Source organism: Theropithecus gelada, chromosome 10 (genome assembly GCF_003255815.1).
Source record: "Theropithecus gelada isolate Dixy chromosome 10, Tgel_1.0, whole genome shotgun sequence".
Classification (NCBI taxonomy): Eukaryota; Metazoa; Chordata; class Mammalia; order Primates; family Cercopithecidae; genus Theropithecus; species Theropithecus gelada.
In genome coordinates, this window is record NC_037678.1 from 45,422,010 (window position 1) to 45,444,880 (window position 22,871).

Below are 22,871 nucleotides of genomic sequence, written 5' to 3' on the forward strand. Positions count from 1 at the left end.
CCGGCCTCGCTGGCCTCCTCACTGTGCTGAAACACACTGTGTTTCTCATGAACCTGGCATGTGCCATTCCCTCTGCCAGGAATATTCCCTCCCCAGGCCTCCCACGGCTCACTCCGCCCTGTGCTCCAGGTGCCTCCCAGACACCTTCCCCACTGTGCCCCACTGTCGTGTCCCTGCTACCCTGTCTTGGGTCCTTCCTAGTGCTTGCCACCATCAGACACAGCACTCTACACCCCTGAGCCGATCTCCCTCTCCAGTCAGCTCCCTGGGTGGTCGCGTTCTCGTTCACTGATGTGCCCCAGCCCCTGGCACATAGTAGGTGCTCAAGAAGTAGTTGCTGAATGAATCAATGAAAAAACAAGTTAGTTGTTCAAGCCTGGGACACAGAACCTACATTAGGAGAAGAGGACGAGGCAAAGGATGCTTCTATCTCAGCGTTTCCAGATGCGAAGCTCCTCTGTGGCCTCCAGGGAGGAGGTCAGTGCGTGTTTCATTGACGTGGAAATATGTCTGCAATATATTACGTAAAGGGCAGAGTTATATGAAACAGGATTGACGGTGCAATCCCAATCACGTGGAATCACACCCTGTGTCTGCGTCACGCGTGTGTGACGGGGCAAGCCTCACGGGTGCGGGTGAAATTAGAAGGGCCCTGTGCTGGGTTTGCTTCTGCTGTCCCTACGTTGAAATGATGAATCACTTTTGAGCAAGAAGTCCTGTGTTTTCATTTTGCACTGGGCCTGGCAAATTGTATAGCTGGTGCTGGCGCCTGGAGATGGATGGGAGGTCGCTGCCCGCACATGGGCTCTGAGCAAGACGTTCCAGGGCCTATGTTCTTCTCTGTGATTTCCTCTGTTTGCAGTCATCAGGTATTGTTTTCAGAGCCCCCTGTACCCCAAGAAAAAGTCATATAACTGAGTTTAGAGTATTTCAGTCCAATTTCTTCCAAATGACTATAGTCAGGCATTTGACATTTCAAGGAATACCAGGGACAAAAAGACCTAGCTGTTGGGAGAAGCTGTCCCCTCCCCACCCCTGGGGTGTTGACCTCCAAGCTCATGTGTAGGCCCCATGCCCTTCTGGGGAGCCGTGATCCTAGTTGAGTACCAACTGTATACCCAGACGGAAGGGAGGCCTTGGGTGTGTTTGCAGCACGAGGGCTTGTAGCCGTCATGGCAGAGAATGCAGGCTTTGGTTTTGACAGACCAGGGTTCGAATCTTGGCCTTGCCATGGACCGCTCAAAAGTCTTCCTCACTCAGTCTTGCTCCTCCTTTGCAAAGTGAGCTTGCGGCATCTGCCCTGGGGCTGTGTTGAGGATGGGGTTGGCCGTGAGCTCCCAGTCTGCTGTTGGTGAGGCAGGCATTTATTCATCGAGTATATAGCCAGACTGTGCGGTAGGCATCCTGACAGTTATTCATAAAAACTGTCCCTCTAAGGCACAGTGAGTGGGTCATTCCCACCCCTGTTTTGCTTTTCGGCTTTTTAAAAATGTGAGATCTAATTTTCCTAACATAAAACTCACCATTTCAAAGTGTACAATTCAGTTATTTATTTTTAGTATATTCTCATTGTTGTGCAGCCATCTCATTGTCTAATTCTAGTACGTTTCCATCACTCCCGCCGAAATATCCCTTAACAGCCACTCCCTGCTACCCCAACCCCTAGCTCTAGGCAACCAGTCAGCTACTTTCTACTTCTATGGATTTACCCGTTCCAGACATATCACAGAAATGCGATCATTCAATGTGTGGCTTTTGCATCTGGCTTCTTCCGTTTGGTGTAACGAGTTTAAGGTTTGTCCGTGTTGTAGCATGGATCAGAAAATGACTCCTTTTTATGGCAAACAATATTCCACTGTATGGATACACCATATTTTGTTTATCCCTTCATTAGTTAATGGACATTGAGTTGTTTCCACTTTTTGGCCACCATAAATAATGCTGCCACCAACTCTCGTGTACAAGTTTTTCGTGTGAACCTGTGTTTTCAGTTCTCGTGGGTACACACCTAGGAGTGGAATTGTTGGGTCACGTGAAGACTACATATTAAACCCTTTTTAGGAATTGCCAGTGTATTTTCTGTATCCCTCTGTTGTTGTTGTTGAAGGTGAATAAGTGTCTGCCGTGGTGTTGTTCAGCCTTTAGGTTAAAATCCTGAACCTTTTCCCAAACTCGGTGACAGAGGGGAAGATTCCATACCTGCCATCAGAGCACCTGTTCCATGTCAGGTCCCAGATGGCTGGCACCATGCTCCCTGTCCCCAAGTCTCTAGGAAAGGGACAAGAATAACCCAAAATACCAGTTCAGACTAAGCAGTCAAAGGGTTTTTCATCTTAGTGGCTGGGGTGAGAATGCGGGCTTCAGGGCTGACTTGATCCAGTGACTTAGCAATGTCGGGAGAGACCCGGTCTCTCTGCTCTGCCTTCTACCAGCGTGGCCTCTTTGGAAACATGGTCACCTGTGATTGCCAGATGGTGGCCGTTTCTGTGGCTGCATCCATCCGTCCTCCCTCAATCCTGTTGAGAGAGAGAGAGAGGGCAGGGGGAGGGGGCGGGGGGCTTCCTTCTGGACACCAGAGTGGGAGGCTTCTTTTCCAGAAACCTCCAGGATACCTCTCCTTCATTTATTGGCCAAAATGGGTCATGTGCTCATCCCTGAACTAATCACTGTAGCCAGAGGATTAGCTGCCTTTTATTAAACCACAGGCCCCTCCTCTAAGGCCAGCGTGGAGGCTGTGTAAGCCACAATAGCCTCAATGAAAATCCGATTGGCTACCAAGGAAAGCGGGGGCAGATGTGTCTCATGGCATCATCCCCATTTTACAGATGAGGAAATTCAGGCCCCAGCATACAACTTGCCTCTCAGCCCGCATAGGCTGGTTAGTGGCAGACGTGGGTTTAAACACCCTTGAGACCCACTTCTTGCCCCTCTGTCCTGACACTTCTCAGCTGAGGCTGTGGCTCCCTGGATGTGGCTGTCCTGACAGCTGCCCAAAGCAAGCCAGACGCCTCTGCTCAGAGGCGCGGAGAGTTTTTGCAGCGCGTGGATTTAAGGTATCTGGAACAGCATCAGCTTTTCAGGCCAGGCATTTTTATTTTGCCCTAAAAGCCTTCTAGGGGGGAAACACAATTCCTAGGGGCTCAGCTTTAATGGTTTCTTTTATAGAACCATTCAAATTATAGATGGGTGAACTCGGGGAAACCCCGCTCAAGAATGCAGGGAAGCCGAACGTTAAAGGGGGTTAAGGTAAAATAGTGGCGGGTGGGGGAAATGTGTTCTTTTAAACATTAGTTGTTAAAAAACCAAAGTGAACCCCCTGGTGCCGATCTGGTCCTGGGAGGCTGGGTTTCTGGACTTCTGGCCCGTCTGGGGGACTCCAGGTGAAGTTAATTCCAGATGTGAACGGGCCCATCACTTGCTGGCCTCTGACCCCTCCCACCCAACTTGGGGGCACCGTATCTGCAGAGGCTCAGCCCCCCAAACTCCCTGTTGTCCTCATCTGGGTTCAGATTCTGATTTGTGGCTTCCAAGCCAGGTATCCCTGGGTGGGTTATTCAGCCTCTCTGAGCTTGTGCTGTCATGTGTGAAATAGGCTTTGTTTCCAGTGGATGCTTTTTTTGTTTTTTGGCTTTGAAATACTCATCACCCAGGCATGGCGTTACATATATATTGCCAATGACCTCATCATCGTCGGCCAATGGAGAGGTAGTGTGTTCTTGGGTCCATCTGCAGAGCACAGGACATGGGGTTTGCTCCCTCCACTTTCCTCCCCTGTTTTCCGGGACCCCATACCCTGCTGGTGTCCCCATTCTTCCTGCCTAAGCTTCTTTCAGATCCTTCCTTACCGGGTACTCCTGCACAGTCTCCACTGCATTCTCCTGACCTCTCAGTGGAAGACAGAGGCCACCTAGGCTCAGTGTTCACATTGCTTCTCAGGCTGCACACTTTCCCCAGGCGAGCTCATCCAGTCCTCTGGCTTTAAATCCCATCGCCATGCTGGGGATGCCCAAGCTTACATTACTATCTGGACCACTGCCCTGAGCTAGCATTTATTGAGTACTTAGGGTGTGCAAAGCTCTGCCCCGAGCTAGCATTTATTGAGCACTTAGGGTGCACAAAGCTCTGCCCTGAGCCCCAGCTGTGCATTAAGTGACAGAGGCAGGGCTTTGAACCCAGACGGTCTGGCCTGGGCCCGGCTGCCCCCCTTACTAGCCCAGAGCTCATCTCTTCCAATTGATCAATTGATCAAGCCTAGGCCAGACCTCTGCTGCCCACCTGACACCTTCCTTTTGGTGTCAAGTAGGGATTTCAGATAATATCTGCTAAACCAAACTGCATTTTGTCTTCTACCCTCTATTTCCCAGCTTATGCTCCATTGCGTCAGTTTCCCTACCTTGGTAAATAGCCCCTCTCTTCTTCCAGGGGCTTGGGCCAAGAGCATGCCAGTCTCATGAGACTCCCCTTTATCTCACACCTTTTATAATCCCTCCCCAAATTCAGTCCTAAATCTGCCACTTTCCTGGTTTGGAGGCTGTGTTCTCGTTATTTGAGACGTCACCTTTGGGGGAAACTGGATGAAGGGCACTTGGGACCTCCCTGTACATCGTCTTTCAACTTCCTGTGAATCTGTAATCATTTCACAGCAAAAAGTTAAAACCAAAATAAATTCTAAAGGTGGATTTTAAAAATGAACTCTTGAGGATCTGGCCATTTCTCACCAGCCTCCCTCCCCACCACCCTCGGTCCAGTCTCACGTCACCTCTGACCTGAACCATTCTGTTGCCTCCACTTGGTCTCCCTGCTTCCAGGTTGACCCCTGCAGTCGGGTCTCCAGGGGCAGCCTGAGTGACCTTATAAAAACCACTGAAAGTCCTACCCTAGTGGTTCTCACTTCTTGCAGAGTGCCTTGGTGTCCTAACCAGGGCCCTGGATGTAAAGTTCCACTCAGTGGGTGGCTTGAAACAACAGGGCTTTATTCTCTCACAGTCTGGAGGCTAGAAGTCCAAAGTCAAGGTGCCACAGGGTTGTCCTCTTACAAAGGCTCTAGGGAGGAATCCCTCCTTGCCTCTTCCAGCTTCAGTGGCTCCTGGCAATCTTTGGTGCTTCATGGCCTCTGTCTTCCCCGGGCTGTTTGCATCTGTGTCTTTATGTGGCCTTCTTATGGGGACACTAGTCACTGGATTAACGCTCATCCTAATCCAGTATGAGCTTATTTTAATTGACCACAGCACATCTGCAAAGACCATGCTTCCAAATGAGGTCACATCCTGAGGTTCTGTGTAGGTGTGAATTTTAGGGGACACCAGCAATGCAGGACAGTGGGCTGAGGCAGGTGCTCGTGGGTGTGAATTTTAGGGGACACCAGCAATGCAGGACACTGGGCTGAGGCAGGTGCTCATGGGTGTGAATTTTAGGGGACACCAGCCACGCAGGACACTGGGCTGAGGCAGGTGCTCGTGTTGCCCATAGGACCCAACCTGACTCGTGCCCCTTCTGCCCCTCCCAGTTGTCCCTGCTACTCACCCCTGCCCCTTGAACACACCCTCCTCACTCCCGCCCCCATACATTCACCTCTGCAGTTCCCTCTGCCTGGAATACACTCTTCCCAAACATCCACTGAGCCCCCTCACTCACTGTTACCCAGATCTCTACTGAGATGGCCCCTGTAGTCATTAGGGTTGTTTGCAGTTGCTCCCACCTTCCCTGGCACAGAGCAAGATTGCCCCCCAACTCCCTGATATTAGGCAGATACCATGACCTGCTTTGGCCAATGGAATGTGAGTGGCACTTATGGGGTTCGCTAGCTTGCCACCTTCCGCAGCCCTCAGCCTGGTTCCCCACCCCTTATATTTCCTGCCTGCCTTCCCCACTTGCATGGAAACCCAGAGAACAGGACGTTTTCTTGGCTGCTCTCGCAGTTGTGTTCCAAGTTCCTTAAACAGTACCTGGCCTAGAGTGAGTGCTCAATAAATACTTGCTGGATGGAGGAATAAAGAGTTCATGAATGAACCGGGAGGCGTAGCGTCTCTGCAGCCCTGTCCCGCTCGTGGCCCTCCTGTAACTACTCTTCTGTGCACTTGGCTGCTTCCTGTCCAGGGCAGAGCATCAACCCCAAGTTGGCGGGCCTGATTGGGCGGCACGGGCCCCAGAATAAGCAGCCCTTCATGGTGGCTTTCTTCAAGGCCACGGAGGTCCACTTCCGCAGCATCCGGTCCACGGGGAGCAAACAGCGCAGCCAGAACCGCTCCAAGACGCCCAAGAACCAGGAAGCCCTGCGGATGGCCAATGTGGCAGGTACGCCCAGGTAGGGGGGATCACAGACTCACCACAGGAACCCAGCAGGGCCCCAGCGGGACCCAGCAGGGGACTGACTCAAAATCCATTCAGGTGCTCGCCAGATGGCTCAGGAAGAAAATCCTTCCCTACACAGAGCATCTTAATTCTGTAAAAGTAATAAACTAGCTTAAAAATGCAAGTTGCAAAACATTAGTACAATACAATGCCAAGCGTGTAGATATTTAAATAGACAGAACAATGGCAGCGCTTGCAGCTACACAGAGATGAAGGAAGACTCTGAAACATGGATGGGAAGACCCCCGGGGAGCTTACCCCATGGAAGGAGGGGGAGGAAGAAATGGGGAGGTAGAATTTGCTGTTTCTTTATTTCATAAAATGAAACATATTTTAAATTCATGGCAAACTTTAATACTTGATAAATATATATGTATATATGTATATTTGTATGTGTGTGTGTATATATATATATGGTTTTTTGTTTTTTGAGACAAAGTCTTACTCTGTCACCCAGGCTGGAGTGCAGTGGTGCGATCTCAGCTTACTGCAACTTCTGCCTCCCAGGTTCAAGTGATTCTCCAGTCTCAGCCTCCCGAGTAGCTGGGACTATGGGTGTGCGCCACTGTGTCCAGCTAATTTTTGTATTTTTTTAGTAGAGACAGGGTTTCACCATGTTGGCCAGGCTGGTCTCAAACTCCTGACCTCAAGTGATCCACCTGCCTTGGCCTCCCAAAGTGCTGGGATTATAGGCGTGAGCCACTGCACCCGGCCAGGTGGTAGGTGTTTAAAGAATATATGATTTGTGCTACTCAGGAGTCTGAGGCAGGAGAATGGCATGAACCCAGGAGGCGGAGCATGCAGTGAGCCAAGATCGTGCCACTGCACTCCAGCCTGGGCGACAGAGCGAGACTCTGTCTCAAAAAAAAAAGAATATATGATTTGCAATACTTTTCAGTTTGTTTGAAATGTTTCTTTACAATAAATTTTTTAAAAATTAAAGCTAATATTTTCATTGCAAGCAAATCAAACATTAACAGTAAATATAAGTAAAGTTAAGGCATTGTGCGAAGGAGACTTCCAGGGGGTCGCACTCTGCAGGTCCTCTAGAGCAGACAGCTTTTAGCCCATCATGTTGTGTGGTTCTTGAGGCTCTGAGGTAGATGGCCTCCCACTTCACAGAGAGGAAAACTGAGGCTCGAAGAGGGTAAGTGGTTTGTCTAAGGGCATGGTGTAGGTAAGTGGCAGCCCTGGGATTGGGTCTCTGGGGTCTGGGTTGTCCCTTGCCCCAGGCCCTCTTTCCTGTTGGACGTTGCCAGGGCCATCTGCCTGGCCTGGATGAGCTTCAGTGTCCCCAGCAATCCCACTGAGTGCTTTCTGACAAGTCACCAGGCATTTGTGGGGCCCCCACAGGAGCCTGGTTTTGTCCCGGGCACTGGGGCTGTGGCTGGGGTGCAATCCCTTTCCCCATAGGCTGATTGGGGAACCGACATTGACAGCCTGTGGTGGCCTGCGGGTGCTGGGGTCCCAAGAAGGTGCATTCTGGTTTTGGGCTTTGGGGGCGGGCTGGCCTGGACCAGCCCTGCTGGCACTGTGGGCGTCTGTGGACAGCCCTCCCACACCCCTTGCCTGGCTCAGGCCCCACCACATGCAGTGTCAAGTCTGCCAGAAGATGCATCTGGACTCCTCCCAGACCAAAACCAAAGCTTCGAATCAATGAACCTCACAACAAACCATTTTCCAGTGGACTGGAGGGGTGACACCCACCCCCAGATCCAAGGAACCCAGTTTGCTCCCTATCCCCAGTCCCATCCCGCCGGCCAGGGGAGCTGCTGCCTGGGGGTGCTGTTTCTCTGGCTCTTCAGGAAGCCATTTGCAATGAGCAGGGCAACAGCCTCTCCAAGATGCCAGTGTCTTAATCTCTGGAACCTGTGAACGTGTCACCCTCCAGGGCGAAGGGGAGTTAAGGCTGCCCTTGGAATCACAGGTGCTAATCAGCTGGCCTTCCAATACGCGGGCTCTGTGTAGCAGGGTGGCCCTATCAGTCCTTATAGGAGAGAGCCTTTGCGAGCTGTGGTTGGAGCCATGTGAGCACAGAGGACAGAGGGGTGGAGATGAGCGGGGCTACCAGCCCTGTGATGCAGGTGGCCTGGAGAAGCTGCACAAGGCAAGGAAGGGATCCTCCCCTAGAGCCCCCAGAAGGAACCCATCTTGCCCACACTTGCATTTACCTGCTGAGACTGGTGTTGGACTTACAGAGCCACAGAGCTATCATCCGTTTGTATTGTTTTGATAATTTGTTTGGTAATTTGTTAAAGCAGTAATAGGAAAGAATACATCTTTGTTGGCAAAGTGATTCTCTTTCTCTTTCTTTCTTTTCTTTTCTTTTTTAGAGACAGGGTCTTGCGTCGTTGCCCAGGCTGGAGGGCAGTGGTGTGAGCATGGCTTACTGCAGTCTTGACCTCCTGGGCTCGAGCAATCCTCCCCCCTGAGCCTCCCGGGTGGTTGCGACTATAGATGGATGCCACCACAGCTGGCTGTTTTTTGTAGAGACGGGGCCTCCCTCTATTGCCTAGGCTGGTCTGGAGCTCTTAGGCTCAAGCTATCCTCCCACTTTTGCCTCCCAAAGTACTGAGATTACAGGCAAGTTAGTGCTCCTGGCCTCCTCAGAGTGCTTCTCTCATCCTGCTAAGGAGCTGGGACACAGCCGTCTGGGGGCCGGCTCAGGAGGAGTTGCAGCCTTCTTGGCTCCAGGTTGATCACAAGGCAGAAAAAAGTCTGAGGTGCAAATCTGCCCTGCCGCTATGTGGGAAGCTATTATCTGCTTATCAGCTCTGGGGCCTGCGGTTGGTCCCAGGAAGCACCCAAGGGGAGCAGGGGGCTATCGAGAAAGGTCCTGGTGAGAGGACAGCAGCAGCCCCACCCCCAAACTAACCCTCTAGTGCCAATAGCTTCTTCCTCCTCACCTAGCCTAGCTTGAAATTTATGTTCATTTTACTTTTCAAGGGAGAAGGCAGGTCAGCAGGGTTGGTGGCCTTTTTCAGACAAGGCTTCCTGACCCCTGGCAGATGTCCTGGGGCCCCCAGATGGACCTCAGTGCGTCTGTGTGGCCCAGAGTGCGTGTAGGGATTCTGTGTATTTTCTTTTCTGGCAGGTGGATCCATTTTTCCAGGTGTCTCAGAGGGGTCTGTGGTCTCCCAAATCAAAAACCAACTGAATTTCTTCATTTGTATTTAAAGCCTCTTTTATGCTGGACTCTTGAAGGCTGGGGTTCAATGCTGAACACCCACACAAAGGCTGCCCTTAGGGGTGTTAATTTAGGACAGAAAGGAGGGGGTTGCCATTCACATCCATACATAGTAACAGGCCCAGAGTCAGGGTGGTGCCCAGGGAACCCAGCCCATCCCGAGGGGTGCAGACAAGATTTTGTGGTGAGTGAGCTGAGAGCTCTGGGCCCAGTGGGTGCCCATGAGGCCAGGCTGGTCCGGAGAGGTTGCTCTGGGCTGTGAGACCTGCAGGGGCAGAGGCCTGTGCTGTGGGTTTCCTGGAAGCTTTGGGGAGGGGGGAGGAGGCTGTGGGGGCTGAAGCAGGGGAGGGGAGCGAGGGTGGTGAGTCAGGCCTTCTCTTGAGAGCCTTGAATTTGAACTTCATGCCAAGCATGTTCAGAAGTCTTTGCAGAGATTCAAGCTGAGGTGTGCGGTGCAGGTGATAAGATCATTCTGGCTGCTCTAAGAAAGGTGAGGAACAGGGTAGGTGCCGAGGGGGTGCTCGGAGCCTGGAGACTCCCTAGAGGATTTTTACAGATCATCCAGGCAGGAAGTGCAGCAAACTCCATCCCGGCGAAGACTTCCGTGTCTTGGAGCTCCATCGGGTGCACACACCTGGGTAACGAGGGGGAGAGGAACTAGGCCTCGCAGGTTTAGAATTCAGTCTGATTTTCCCCACCACCTCCTCATCAAAGCTCCACCAAGTCTCCATTTACACAGCTCCCAGGACAGGGCTCTCACTGTTTCCCATGGCAGAAAGTCATTGCTGGGAACCTGCCTCCTTCCCGCAGATCGCTCGTGGCCCTGTTTGAAGTTCTTCTAAAACCTGCCTGGAAGTTAAGAAAAAAGTAAAAATAAAGAATACCGAGGCCCGGCCCCACCCTAGGCTTAGGCCAGAGTCCCTGAGTGTGAGTATGAGTATGTGTGCCTGTGTGCCTGCCCCTTTGAATCGCTCGTTCCCCTCTGCCCCCCCACCCCCGTGATGGGCTGGAGCCCTGCCGTGGGGCCACACAAGTTGAATCTCGGCAGCCTTGTGTGTGCCGGAGCGGGGGCACATGCTCTGGCACGCTACCCCACGTGGAGCTCGCTTTCCTGCCCACCAGCCCCCTTCCCCGGGGCTTCACATGCTCTTCAGATGGTGCAGTTTGGGGTTGAGAAACTGGGTCCCTGCACTTCCTTCTCCCCACCCACGTTTGGACCCAGCTCCCTGGTAAGCAGCCGCCTTTACCAGGTGACCCGTGGGGGCGGGAGCTGAGCCTGAGCACCAGTCCAGACTTGTCTGCGGCCCAGGCAGGGGGTTGAGGAGGTGGATGAATCCACAGTGCTGGCATCTGGGCTGTCTCCTGCTCACGTTCTGTTGCTTTGGGGTGGGTGGGGCAGGCTTGGAGGGACAGGGGAGCTGGGAGTCTCTCTTTTGTTTCCTTTCCTTGCTTTCCTGCTAATAAGTCCTAAGGATACACTGGAGCTCCGGCCACTTTCTGCTGGGACAGCCATCATCAAAGAGCCCTGGAAGTACAGAGCAGGGTCTGGGATTCTTGGTGGCAGGGCCAGTGCCCACGCCTCACTCGCACACCACAACTAGCTTCATGAGCTGTGCTCAGCCTTGGTCTGTTTGGCCTTGGGTTTGAACTAAGTTATGCCAAATGTCGTGGCTTTGTTTTAAGACAGGGTTGGGGAAAGTAGCACTCAGGCCACTCCTTGCCCCTCCTGTGCTCATGACAGACATTGCTAATAGATCATGGCCCCTCCTGTGCTCATGACAGACATTGCTAATAGATCATGGGACTTCCTTCTGAGGGAACCTGCACGCAGCTTCAGAATCCTCCTTGACTCAGGACACCAAGGAGTCAGCAATGTCCCTGGCTCCAGCTAGCAGCTTCACCCGACACTTCCTTGAGCTGAGGGGATGTTCCTTCTCCTCTGCCCTGCCTTCTGCCTCTCCATAGGGAAGAGGGAGGAGAGTCGTGGAGGGGCGTGGCTACCTGTGGCCCTGGGCATTGCTGCAGCCACAAAGGCCATCTTAGGTTTCTGCTTGGCGTCTGTGTGTTCTCGAGGGCAGGCTGTAGAGTCCAGCTGTTTGGGCTCTTCCCTGATGGTTCTTTGACCTTGACCTTCTCATGTTGAGGACACCCTGGCCCTGGGGAGGTCCCTGCTGCCTCAGAGCTGGTTCTCTCTCTCCCAGCCCTGCTACTCCCCCACTGAGGGTGGGGACTAGGGGCCTCCGGGCTCCCCCTGGCTGCCTCCATCCACTCTGAGCACCCCCTTGCAGCATTGAGCCTTGGGGGCTGGTTCCAGCCACGCTGATCTTCCCTCTGCCCACGCAGTCTGCTGACCCAGGCCCCAGCTTTCTCATTCCTTGTGGGGCTCAGTGCCTGCTTCCGATCCTCTGTCCGATGCTGCTCCAGCGGCCTCAGGCATGGAGGGCGCCTCGTCCCCGCTGCTCGGCATCCTCATCCAGGAATGCCTCGCCCTTGGATGCCTCCCCACCCTCCTATCTCACTTCCTTTTGGTTCTTATCCACACGTCACCTCCTCAGAAGAGCGCCTGCCGGCACCCCCTGCAGCATGCCCACTCGCTGCAGCTCTCCTGCCTTGTCTTCCTCTGTAGCCCTCATCTCCGTGTAAGTCATGTGCACTCACTTACCTATGACCCGCCTCTCGTTCTGGAAAAGCCCCTGAGTGGCAGGCCTTTGCTGTCTTACACCCGGGACTCATCTCATGCCTGTACACTAGGAAGCAGCCCCTAGCAATGGCTGAATGAATGACTCCACCAGGCATGCAGGCCGTGAGGGCAGGGCACCCAGGGCAAGCGCTCCCACCTCACAGCCTGGAGGCCACCTGCCCCGCCCCAGCCTTCACAGAGGTCACTTCGCAGAGAGTCTCGAGTGTCTCCTCAGGACCAGGTCTAAACACGTGATTCGGTTATAATCAATTAAATGTAATTTCCTCATTGGTGTGCATATCTTTCCACATTGCTTTTCTGAACTGTAGATAAATTTTATATCTATATAAATAGATACATTCAAAAATGGCATTTTGGAGGCCAAGGCGGGCGGATCACCTGAGGTCAGGAGTTTGTGACCAGCCTGGCCAACATGGTGAAACCCCATCTCTACTAAATATACAAAAATTAGCCGGGCATGGTGATGAGTGCGTATAGTCCCAGCTACTTGGGAGGCTGAGGCAGGAGAATCGCTTGAACCCAGGAGGCAGAGGTTGCAGTGAGCCAAGATTGCACCACTGTACTCCAGCCTGGTCAACAGAGCAAGACTGTCTCAAAAAAAAAAAAAAAAATTGCTGATGAAAACAAAAGCAACCTGCTTTTCAGTCCCCAGCAGGGAGCATGGTGCTCCTGTCTCAGCCTGAGCCTTGGAGGCAGGTTCCCGACTCCTGTACTCTCCATGCTGTTCTCCCCTCTCCTGCCTCCTTCCTCCTCAACACTCTTCTTTCTCCTCCTTTCTGCTTTCTACTCTCGCTCGCTGTCTCTAGCCCATTTCATTCCAGAATTGTTCTCAGTCATGGGGTAGCTAAGACGGCTACACACTGAAGGTTTCCAGGACCAACAGAATGTCCAGTCTGTGTCTGAGGAGGTGTCCTAATTTGCAGTGTGTGGTCCATGGGAGGCTAGCTTACTGCACCACTCCTGTCCCACCCATTTTACAGATGAGGAAAGTGAGGCTCAGGGAAGGGAGTTCAACGATGCCCTTCTTATCTTACCATTTCTCATTATCCTAGAAATCATGCAGATAGAATTCTCGTGAATCAGAGAAAAGTCAAAAATTGAGTGATGTTCCACTCTTTGATATATACCCTAATGGCATGTTGGGCATGTTGTGGGTGTGGAGGAAACAGCCATGCATTCAAATAGTTAACAGGTGTGTGTGTGTGAATGGAGAGTGTGTGTAGTTTTAGATTTCCCTAGCAAGTGGGCTAGAAGAAGAATAAAATATGAAACTGACATGAACACTCAAGGTTACCCCAGGAGGTATAGGAGCTCTCTTCATTTTGCAAACCAGGAGTCCAAGATCTAGGAGAGCTGGGGTTGGACTCCATAGCTGGAGCAGTCTCCAGGGTCTGGTCTTGACTCACAGGTTAGACTCCACTCAGAGGCTGACTGTGCTCCAGGGTCTACACCTCTAAGGGTGACACCTGAGCTCAAACTGACCACCATTTTCTATGTGGGATGAGCCTTCATAGGGCGGCCAGTTGGGATGGGTTGAGGGTTGGCTGCAGATATCAGAAACCCAAGTCAAACGCGCTTCAACCGTACAAAATTCATCAGCCCACAGAGCCGAGGTTGGGTGGACATTAGGGTTGGTGGATCCAGGAGCTCAACAGTGTCCTCCGAGCCCCAGCTCCTTCTGCCCCCACCCCACCATCTTCAGTGCTGCTTCCTCTCAAGGCCACAGCTGCAGTTGGCCATGGGGACAGCCAGGGGAGCTTCATTATTTTTTGCTCCCTGGCAGTAGGAGGAAGAGAATGAATGTCTCCCCATGGGTCTGTCTTAGGAACGGGGGGACTGTTTCCGGAAGTCCCGATCTCTTTTAGTTTGTGCCGGGTCACTTGCCCTTCCCTGAACCACTTCCTGACTCCTGGACAGGATGTGCACTGATGAGCTTAGCTTTGGGGATCCAATAGTGACTTTACAAAACCTCTTTGAGGAGGTGACATTGGAACCAAGGCTTGAGCCAGATACAACAAAGACTGCAGGAAGGGGCGTTGCAGGTCAAGGAAACGGCACACGCAAAGGCCCTGCGGTGGGAGTGAGCTTGGTGTTTGATTAATCAGTTGTCAGAGCACACTGGGCCCTGCTCTGAGTATGACAGAGAGCCCCTGGGAAGTTGTAGGTGGAAGAAAGACAGGTCATGACTAAGAAAAAAGCAATCCCTCTTCCGTGGGGTGGAAGGAAGGTTGCAGTGTGTGTGAGAGAGACAGACAGACAGACAGAAACTTCTGCAGTGTTTACAAGTGCTCAGGCCCTGACCCAAATGCTTACAAACTTACATAGTTCTGGAAAATCCCAGTGTGTAATTTTCACTGCTCAAAGAAACCTCAGGAGTGTTTTTCTCTGAAAGGTCATCAGGTTTTGACTCTTTGCTGTCTCATTGCTTATTGCTGGTGGTGGTGATGGGGGCTTGTCCCAGGCCTTGTCCCCGCATCCTCTTGCCCCTGCAGAGGGATGAGTGTGTTGGGGCCTCACACGTCGAGGTCGTTCATAAGCAGATCTCTTTGAGCAGGGCCCCTGCAGTGGCACTGTGGGAGGTGGATGGGGTTTGAGTCCCTTATGGAATCCAGGCAGATGTCAGCATTTAAACAACACACGTGTATAAAAGAAACCAGTGTCCGCAGAAGGATCCAGAAAGTATTATGGGATAAGACTGCGTGAGAGAGGAATGGGGGCATTGGCACCTCCCTTAGTAGGGCATTTGCTGGGGGTAGAAATGAGTATTAAGGCAGTTAGACCCTTGAACTGGCTTTTGAATCAGGAAATTTACCCCTCAGCCATCTGTGCTTGGTTGCTGTTCACATCACCAGCTAAGATGGAGGGAACTTTTGATGTGTGTGTGTTTCTTTCTCCTCACTGGGCTCTGCTTCTTCACTTCCTTGTCAACGCAGAGAACAGCAGCAGTGACCAGAGGCAGGCCTGTAAGAAGCACGAGCTGTATGTCAGCTTCCGAGACCTGGGCTGGCAGGTAAGGGGCTGGCTGGGTCTGTCTTGGGCATGGGGCCTCTGGCGTGGGTTCCCACGAGGCAGCGGGTCTGTGCTCGGTCCTATTTCTTATCTCTCTGCCAGTTAAGACTACAGTATCAAGTGGCCTCGCTGCAGAAGGGGACTTGGGCTAAGGATACAGGGAGGCCTCATGAAGTCCAAGAGCAGAAATGTGTTTGAGACTTGAACTCGAACCAGGAACCCAAACACTTTGAACTCTAAACCCCATTCTCTGCATGCACCTCATTCCCATCTGTCGGCTGGCTGCTTCTCAAGAGGATGCCGGGCTGTGTATTTGAATCCAGATACCTGGGGAGCCATCTCCCCCTCTGCCCTCTGTCCTCATCCCATTCCCATTCCCACGGGAGGGATGGATCTGCCCAACTTGGTTCAGGCCATTGTTCCTGGACCAGTCAACTGTCTTAGGGATGTGGTCATGTTACTGGCACATGGCTGCCCCCTCTGGAGCCATCTGCATGGAGTGAGGCAAAAGGCAGGGGATGAATCCTAGGAGAGGAGTGAAGGTCATCTGATCCACCATGTGTCGGCTGTGAGCTCTGGTGTGATTCTCATTCAGCAATCGTGCAGCATCTGCAGCATTCTGGGCCCTGTTCTGGTACCGGATCGGAGATGCAGCATTGAACATTGCAATGTATCTGCCCCGTGGGGCTCAAATATCCCTGGAGAGGGTATTGTCATGAGGTCATCAGGGCAAGTGGTGGTATTCTACCCTCAGGGAGCTTGTAGTTCAGTGGGAGAGTCCAGAATCTTCCCTGGGGATTATGCCCAGACACACTCAGGGCGTGCACACACACAGCCAGCTCTGAGCCCTCCTGTGAGCCTGCCCTCGGGACTGATGACCACATCCACCTGCTGCTGGGACAGAACCCAAACTCCAGGGGCCCCTGCTGGAAGATTCCATGCGCTTAAGCCTCACCAAGGAGTGTATTGATTATTGGGCAACGTTTCTGCGCCACCCAGACCCTAGAGGCAGGTATGGCACATGGATCCCTTCCTGACCAGTGTACAGACCTGTCTACACTGTCACTGAATTCTCATCCTGAGCCAGCATGGGTGACGCCATTAGGAGTTATTAGCCTCTCTGGCAGGTGGGCACACCAAGGCATGGAGGTTGGTTTAAGGTGAACTGCCAGAGTATGACCACCTAGTGGCAGGTAGAGCTGATGACTGCCTCACACCAGAGGCTCCTTGCTGTGCCACCTTCTGTCCAGAAGACACAGCCATGGATGTCCATTTTACGATCAGCCAAGCTCTGTGGGGCTTTCCTTCATGTTTATTTTATGGTTTTTTTTTTTTAGAAATGGGGTCTTGCTCTGTCACCCAGGCTGGGGTGCAGTGGTGTGATCATAGCTCACTGCAGCTTTGAGCTGTCTTCCCACTCAGTCTCCCAAGTAGCTTGGACTGTAGGCCAAGACTATAGAATGGTCCTTCTTTCCATTCTTGTGGGACCATGAGAGGCCACCCATGTTTCCTGCCGCTGCCGGGCCCCCTGCTGCTCAGAAGGCATGGTCTGAGCCTTCATCCTCAGGTCGTGAGCCTGGCGTGGTGGCTTCTGGCCAGCATGGGGGTTGGGATGATGTGGCTCAGGCCTTCCGCATGGTTTCCCACACTCTCTTCTCCTCTGCAGGACTGGATCATCGCGCCTGAGGGCTACGCTGCCTACTACTGTGAGGGGGAGTGTGCCTTCCCTCTGAACTCCTACATGAACGCCACCAACCACGCCATCGTGCAGACACTGGTGGGTGTCACGCTATCTTGGGGTGTGGTTACCTGGGCCGGGCAGGCTGCGGGGCCCCCAGATCCTGCTGCCTCCAAGCTGGGGCCTGAGTAGATGTCAGCCCATTGCCATGTCATGACCTTCAGGGGCTCCTTGCCCCATTAAAAAAAAAAGAAGCAAAAGTTGTATTTTATGACTGGTTTGGTATAAAGAGGAGTATAATCTTTGACCCTGAAGTACATTTATTTCTCCCAATTTTAAAAGTAACTGAAAGTTTTATGGGCTCCTTTGAGGATGCTTGTAGTATTGTGGGTGCTGGTTACTGTGCCTAACAGGGCACTGGGCCCTGCTTCATTTTCCTGTAGAGGAAACAGGTAAACAGATGAGAGATTTCAGCGAGGGGCAGACTGATCAGAAGCTGGCCAGCAGAATAATGGGATGGAGAGATGAGTGGGGACCCACGGGGCCATTTCGAGTAAAATTTCAGTGGGGTCACTGGGAAGATTCTGTGTGATAATGAGATGAACGTGCCCAGCACATGGCGACACTCAGCAGATGTTATTCCTGCTCTGCCAACAGCAACCATAGTGATAAGAGCTATAGGGATTGTGTTCTTTTGCTTAGAATCCAAGGTTCAAGGACCTTGGTTATGTAGCTCCCTGCCATGAACATCATCTGAACCTTTCCCGCCAACTGATCATCCACCCTGCCTTGAATGCTTCTAGTGACAGAGAGCTCACTACTGGGACTACTCCCTCCTTTCATTTAGTAATCTGCCTCCTTTTCTTGCCCCTGTCCTGTGTGTTAAATCCTGGAGAAAAATCTCATCTCTCCCTTTCATTTGGTTCTGCTCTTTGAGGGTAAGGGTTTTTGTTTCTTTGTTTGCTTTTTTAAGCATTGATTTTCCAAAGCCCTCTCTCCCCTCCTCAATTGTAAACTCCAAAGCCCTACTTGGGATTGAAGGTCCTTAGGCTGGAAAGGGAAGAGTCCTCCCCAACGTGTTCCTTGGTCTGGATGTGCTATGCTGTGCCAGTATCCCCTGGAAGGTGCCAGGCATGTCTCCCCAGCCGCCAGGGGACACATCTCTATCCTTCTCCAACCGCTGCCTTCATGGCCCATGGAACAGGAGTGCCATCATCCTGTGTGCACCTACTTCCATCAGTATTTCACCAGAGATCTGCAGGATCAAAGTGAATTCTCCAGGGACTGTGAAATGATGCAATTGTGGTCATTTTTAAAAGGGGACAACTGTCTTCTAGAGAGTTCTGATGAGGCCGGGCGCGGTGGCTCAAGCCTGTAATCCCAGCACTTTGGGAGGCCGAGGCGGGCGGATCACGAGGTCAGGAGATCGAGACCATCCTGGCTAACATGGTGAAACCCCGTCTCTACTAAAAATACAAAAAAAAAAAAACTAGCCGGGCGTGGTGGCGGGCGCCTGTAGTCCCAGCTACTCGGAGGCTGAGGCAGGAGAATGGCCTGAACCTGGGAGGCGGAGCTTGCAGTGAGCCGAGATCGCGCCACTGCACTCCAGCCTGGGTGACACAGCGCGAGAACCCCTCTCAAAAAAAAAAAAAAAAAGAGTTCTGATGAAATGCTTCCAGAGGAAATGAGCTGATGGCTGGAATTTACTTTAAAATCATTCAAGGTGGAGCAGGTAGGGAAGGGTATGGATGTGTAAGAGTTTGAAATTGTCCATCATAAAATGTGTACAAAGCATGCTAGCCTGTGTCAGCGGTCACAGCCTGGACGCTGGGAACAGAGTGCCAGTCACTGATGCTCTTGCCTGGCACCTGCAGTTGCTGGAAACTCAGAAGTTTCACATTAAAAACAACAGGACAGTGGGATCTCTGGCCTATCTTGGACACGTGGCAGATCTGCTAATTTACTGAGCTCGGTCGGCTGCCGTCAGCTTAGGTTGAGTGGCGGCCTCTTCCCTTAGTTTGCCTTAGTCCCCACTATTCCCTATTGTCTTACCCTTGGTCTACTTTGCTCATCAGTGGCACTCATGTGGCACCCATAGGCATTTGAGTTTGTGTGTCCCTGGCCCACATCCTCTGTAAGGTACAGAGAAGCCCATGAGCAAGATGGAGCACTTCTGGTGGCTCCAAGTCAGGGACACTATTCAGCATTCTGCAGTGCACAGGGCAGTTCCCCAACAGAGAATTACCTGGTCCTGAATGTCGGATCTGGCCCCTTCCTTCTCAACTGCATAGTGTGAAAACCTCTATGCTTTGGTTCGCTTGTCTGCAAAACAGGGGTAATCCCAGAACTGAGTTGTCCAGGTAAAGTGCTTAGAACAGGGAGTGCTTGGCTTGGGGAGTGTCACCTGCGGTCATTTATTATGCCCAGACAGGATGTTTCTTTATAGAAACGTGGAGGCCAGTTAGAAGGACTCACCACTTCTCACCACTGCCCATGTTTTGGTGTGTGTTTCAGGTCCACTTCATCAACCCGGAAACGGTGCCCAAGCCCTGCTGTGCGCCCACACAGCTCAATGCCATCTCCGTCCTCTACTTCGATGACAGCTCCAACGTCATCCTGAAGAAATACAGAAACATGGTGGTTCGGGCCTGTGGCTGCCACTAGCCCCTCCGGGAATTCAGACCCTTTGGGGCCAAGTTTTTCTGGATCCTCCATTGCTCGCCTTGGCCAGGAACCAGCAGATCAACTGCCTTTTGTGAGACCTCTCCTTCCCTATCCCCAACTTTAAAGGTGCAAGAGTATTAGGAAACGTGAGCAGCATATGGCTTTTGATCAATTTTTCATCCAATGAACAAGATCCTACAAGCTGTACAGGCAAAACCTAGCAGGGAAAAAAAAAACACGCATAAAGAAAAATGGCCGGGCCAGGTCATTGGCTGGGAAGTCTCAGCCATGCACGGACTCGTTTCCAGAGGTAATTATGAGGGCCCGCCAGCCAGGCCACCCAGCCGTGGGAGGAAGGGGGCGTGGCAAGGGGTGGGCACATTGGTGTCTGTGCGAAAGGAAAATTGACCCGGAAGTTCCTGTAATAAATGTCACAATAAAACGCATGAATGAAAATGGTTAGGATGTTACAGATATATTTTCCTAAACAATTTATTCCCATTTCTCGGTTTATCCTGATGCATAAACAGAAGCTGTGTCATGTGGAGGGCGGGGAGGTCCCTCTCCATTCCCTACAGGTTTCATTCTGAGGCTTGCAGAGGTCCAGTGTTTACCAAGGTTTGCCCAAATCCAAGATCTAGTGGGAGGGGAAAGAGCAAATGTCTGCTCGGAGGAGGGTTGTGTGTTGACCTTTGGAGGAAAAATATGTTCTGTTGTTCAGCTGGATTTGCAGTGGCAGAAATGAAACTAGGTGTGTGAAACACCCGCAGACATTTGGAATTGGCTTTTCAGCTCGCCCCAGTGGTAGTAAATCCATGTGAAATTGCAGAGGGTACAAGGACAGCAAGTAGGATGGAACTTGCAACTCAACCCTGTTGTTAAAAAGCACCAATGGGCCAGGCGCGGTGGCTCAGGCCTGTAATCCCAGCACTTTGGGAGGCTGAGATGGGCGGATCATTTGAGGTCAGGAGTTCGAGACCAGCCTGGCCAACATGGTGAAACCCCATCTCTACTAAAAATACAAAAATCAGCTGGGCATGGTGGCACGCGCCTGTAATCCCAGCTACTCTGGAGGCTGAGGCAGGAGAATCGCTTGAACCCAGGAGGCGGAGGTTGCAGTGAGCCGAGATCACCCCACTGCACTCCAGCTTGGGTGACAAAGCGAGACTCCATCTCAAAAGAAAAAAAAAATGAAGCCTAGTTCTCCACGGGAGTGGGGTGAGCAGGGGTACTGCACATCCTCCCAGTGGACCCTCTGGTCTTTGTCTGCAGCGACATTCCAAGGCTGGGCCCTGGCAAGGGTACCCGTGGCTGTCTCTTCATTTGCAGACCCTGATCAGAAGTCTCTGCAAACAAATTTGCTCCTTGAAGTAAGGGGGAGATGGCATAATAGGAGGTCTGATGGGTGCAGGATGTGCTGGACTCACATTGCAAACAGAAGCCTTGTTGAGGGTAACATCCTAACCAAGTGTCCCGATTTGGAGGTGGCATTTCTGACATGGCTCTTGGTGTAAGCCCGCCTTGCCTTGGCTGGTGAGTCCCATAAATAGTACGCAGTCAGCCTACGGCCACAAACACAAGGCCTGGGGGAGGGCTACACTGTCTACAAACGTTTTCCGCATCTGTAAAGGAAGCAAGGTGATCCGAGACTGTGGCCATGTGGAGCCCGGTCTTGTGGGGGACTGTTTCTCCATCTTGACTCAGACGGTTCCTGGAAACACCGGGGCTCTGTTTTTATTTTCCTTGATGTTTTTCTTCTTTAGTAGCTTGGGCTGCAGCCTCCACTCTCTAGTCACTGGGGAGGAGTATTTTTTGTTATGTTTGGTTTCATTTGCCGGCAGAGCTGGGGCTTTTTGTGTGATCCCTCTTGGTGCAGGTTTTCTCACCACTTACTGACCCAACCAGCCTCTGGTTAGCATCATTTGTACATTTAAACCTGTAAATAGTTGTTACAAAGCAAAGAGATTATTTATTTCCATCCAAAGCTCTTTTGAACCCCCCACCCCTTAATCCCTCGTTCAGGATGGCGAGCTTGCTTTCCTTCAACCTGTTTGTTTTCTTATTTAAGACTATTTATTAATGGTTGGACCAATGTATTCATGGCTGTTGCGTCGAACAGTCTTTAGTGAAAATTCTGTATAAATAGACAAAATAAAAAGGGTTTGACTTTGCAATAAAAGGAGACGTTTGGTTCTGGTTCTTTGGCCTGTGTCTGTCTGTGTGTGTTGTGTTTTTCTCTCAGTTTCTGGACACTGAAGTTCTCTCACACTGCTGAGAGCTCCCTGCTTTCGCCTCCACTGTGAACACACTGTTTAGCATTCAGGCCTTGGGGGGAAGTGGGCGCTCGTCAATATTTGGTGCAGCTGTGTGGGGCTCTGGGCAGGAGAGATGGAACCAAACAACACATGTGAATTTGGTAGAGGCTCCACTACAAAGGTCCTTGATTGAATTACAGTGCAGCTGTCAGCAGCTGTTTCAAAGAGGCAGGGGGTAAATTAGCTGTGTTTACTGCTAACATAGTTGAAAGATTTAGTCATCCCAATAAAATAGAGGCAGCACAGAGAGAAAAAGGGCAGGAGGTGCACACCCAAAACTTTAAAGCAGTGCCGGCCCCGGAGCTGACACTGTCCAGTGCAAATGATTGGGGCAGTGGGGAGCAGCTGCTGGAGCGCGGCTGTGGATGTGGATGGCTCCCAGCAGGCCTGGCAAAGGTGCCTCGCCGAGCATGGAGCAGCACTCGGCTGTGTAGCGTGGAGCAGCATTTTGGACGCCTTTCCACTTTGAAGTGCACACTCAGGTCACCTGATGTCTGTTGTTGGAATCCCAGCCTGATACTTGGACAGGCTGCCCATTCTTCCCCTATTGCCCGAAATAAAACGGCTGCTCCTCACAAGTCGAACCCTTGTGATTTCCAGACCCTCCTGCCATTGTCCGGACGAGCAGTTTAGCGTTTGTTCTATTTTCCAGGCTGAAGACCAGAGCTGCACACCGGAGGTCCAAGTGTGGCCTCCACGTGGGTCTGACTCCCCGGCATGGTGTTTATCTGTGTGTTAAAATGTGCGTTCATCGCCAACATGTTTTTGAGTATCAGAAGAAGCTGGTGAAGAAAAACTCCCCAAATCTGGCTTCTCTTGAGAATCGGCAGGCCTGGCCACTCTGGGCCCCACACATATGTGGCCGCTCTGGGTAGCTGCAGAGGGACAGCTGGTGCCCAGTCTCCACTGCTCCCTATCGCCTCTCTTACAAAAGGGTGAATGTCAGTTGCTGTTTTTAAAATTGTA

At 51.8% G+C, this 22,871-nt stretch overlaps 1 protein-coding gene across 3 annotated transcripts in view; it reads left to right on the forward strand.

Moving 5' to 3' along the window:
• Nucleotides 1-21,787, forward strand: part of BMP7 (bone morphogenetic protein 7) — a 97,946-nt gene extending 76,159 nt beyond the window's left edge. Inside the window, exons 4-7 of one of the 3 annotated variants that reach the window (XM_025400383.1) lie at nt 6,097-6,294; nt 15,173-15,249; nt 16,915-17,025; nt 19,441-21,787. In XM_025400383.1, coding sequence (XP_025256168.1) covers nt 6,097-6,294; nt 15,173-15,249; nt 16,915-17,025; nt 19,441-19,590 — 536 coding nt within the window. In that variant the 3' untranslated portion in view covers nt 19,591-21,787. The remainder of the gene's footprint in view (nt 1-6,096; nt 6,295-15,172; nt 15,250-16,914; nt 17,026-19,440) is intronic. The other 2 variants (XM_025400384.1, XM_025400386.1) reach the window with 2 other exon arrangements.
• The last annotated feature ends 1,084 nt before the right edge of the window (nt 21,788-22,871 follow it).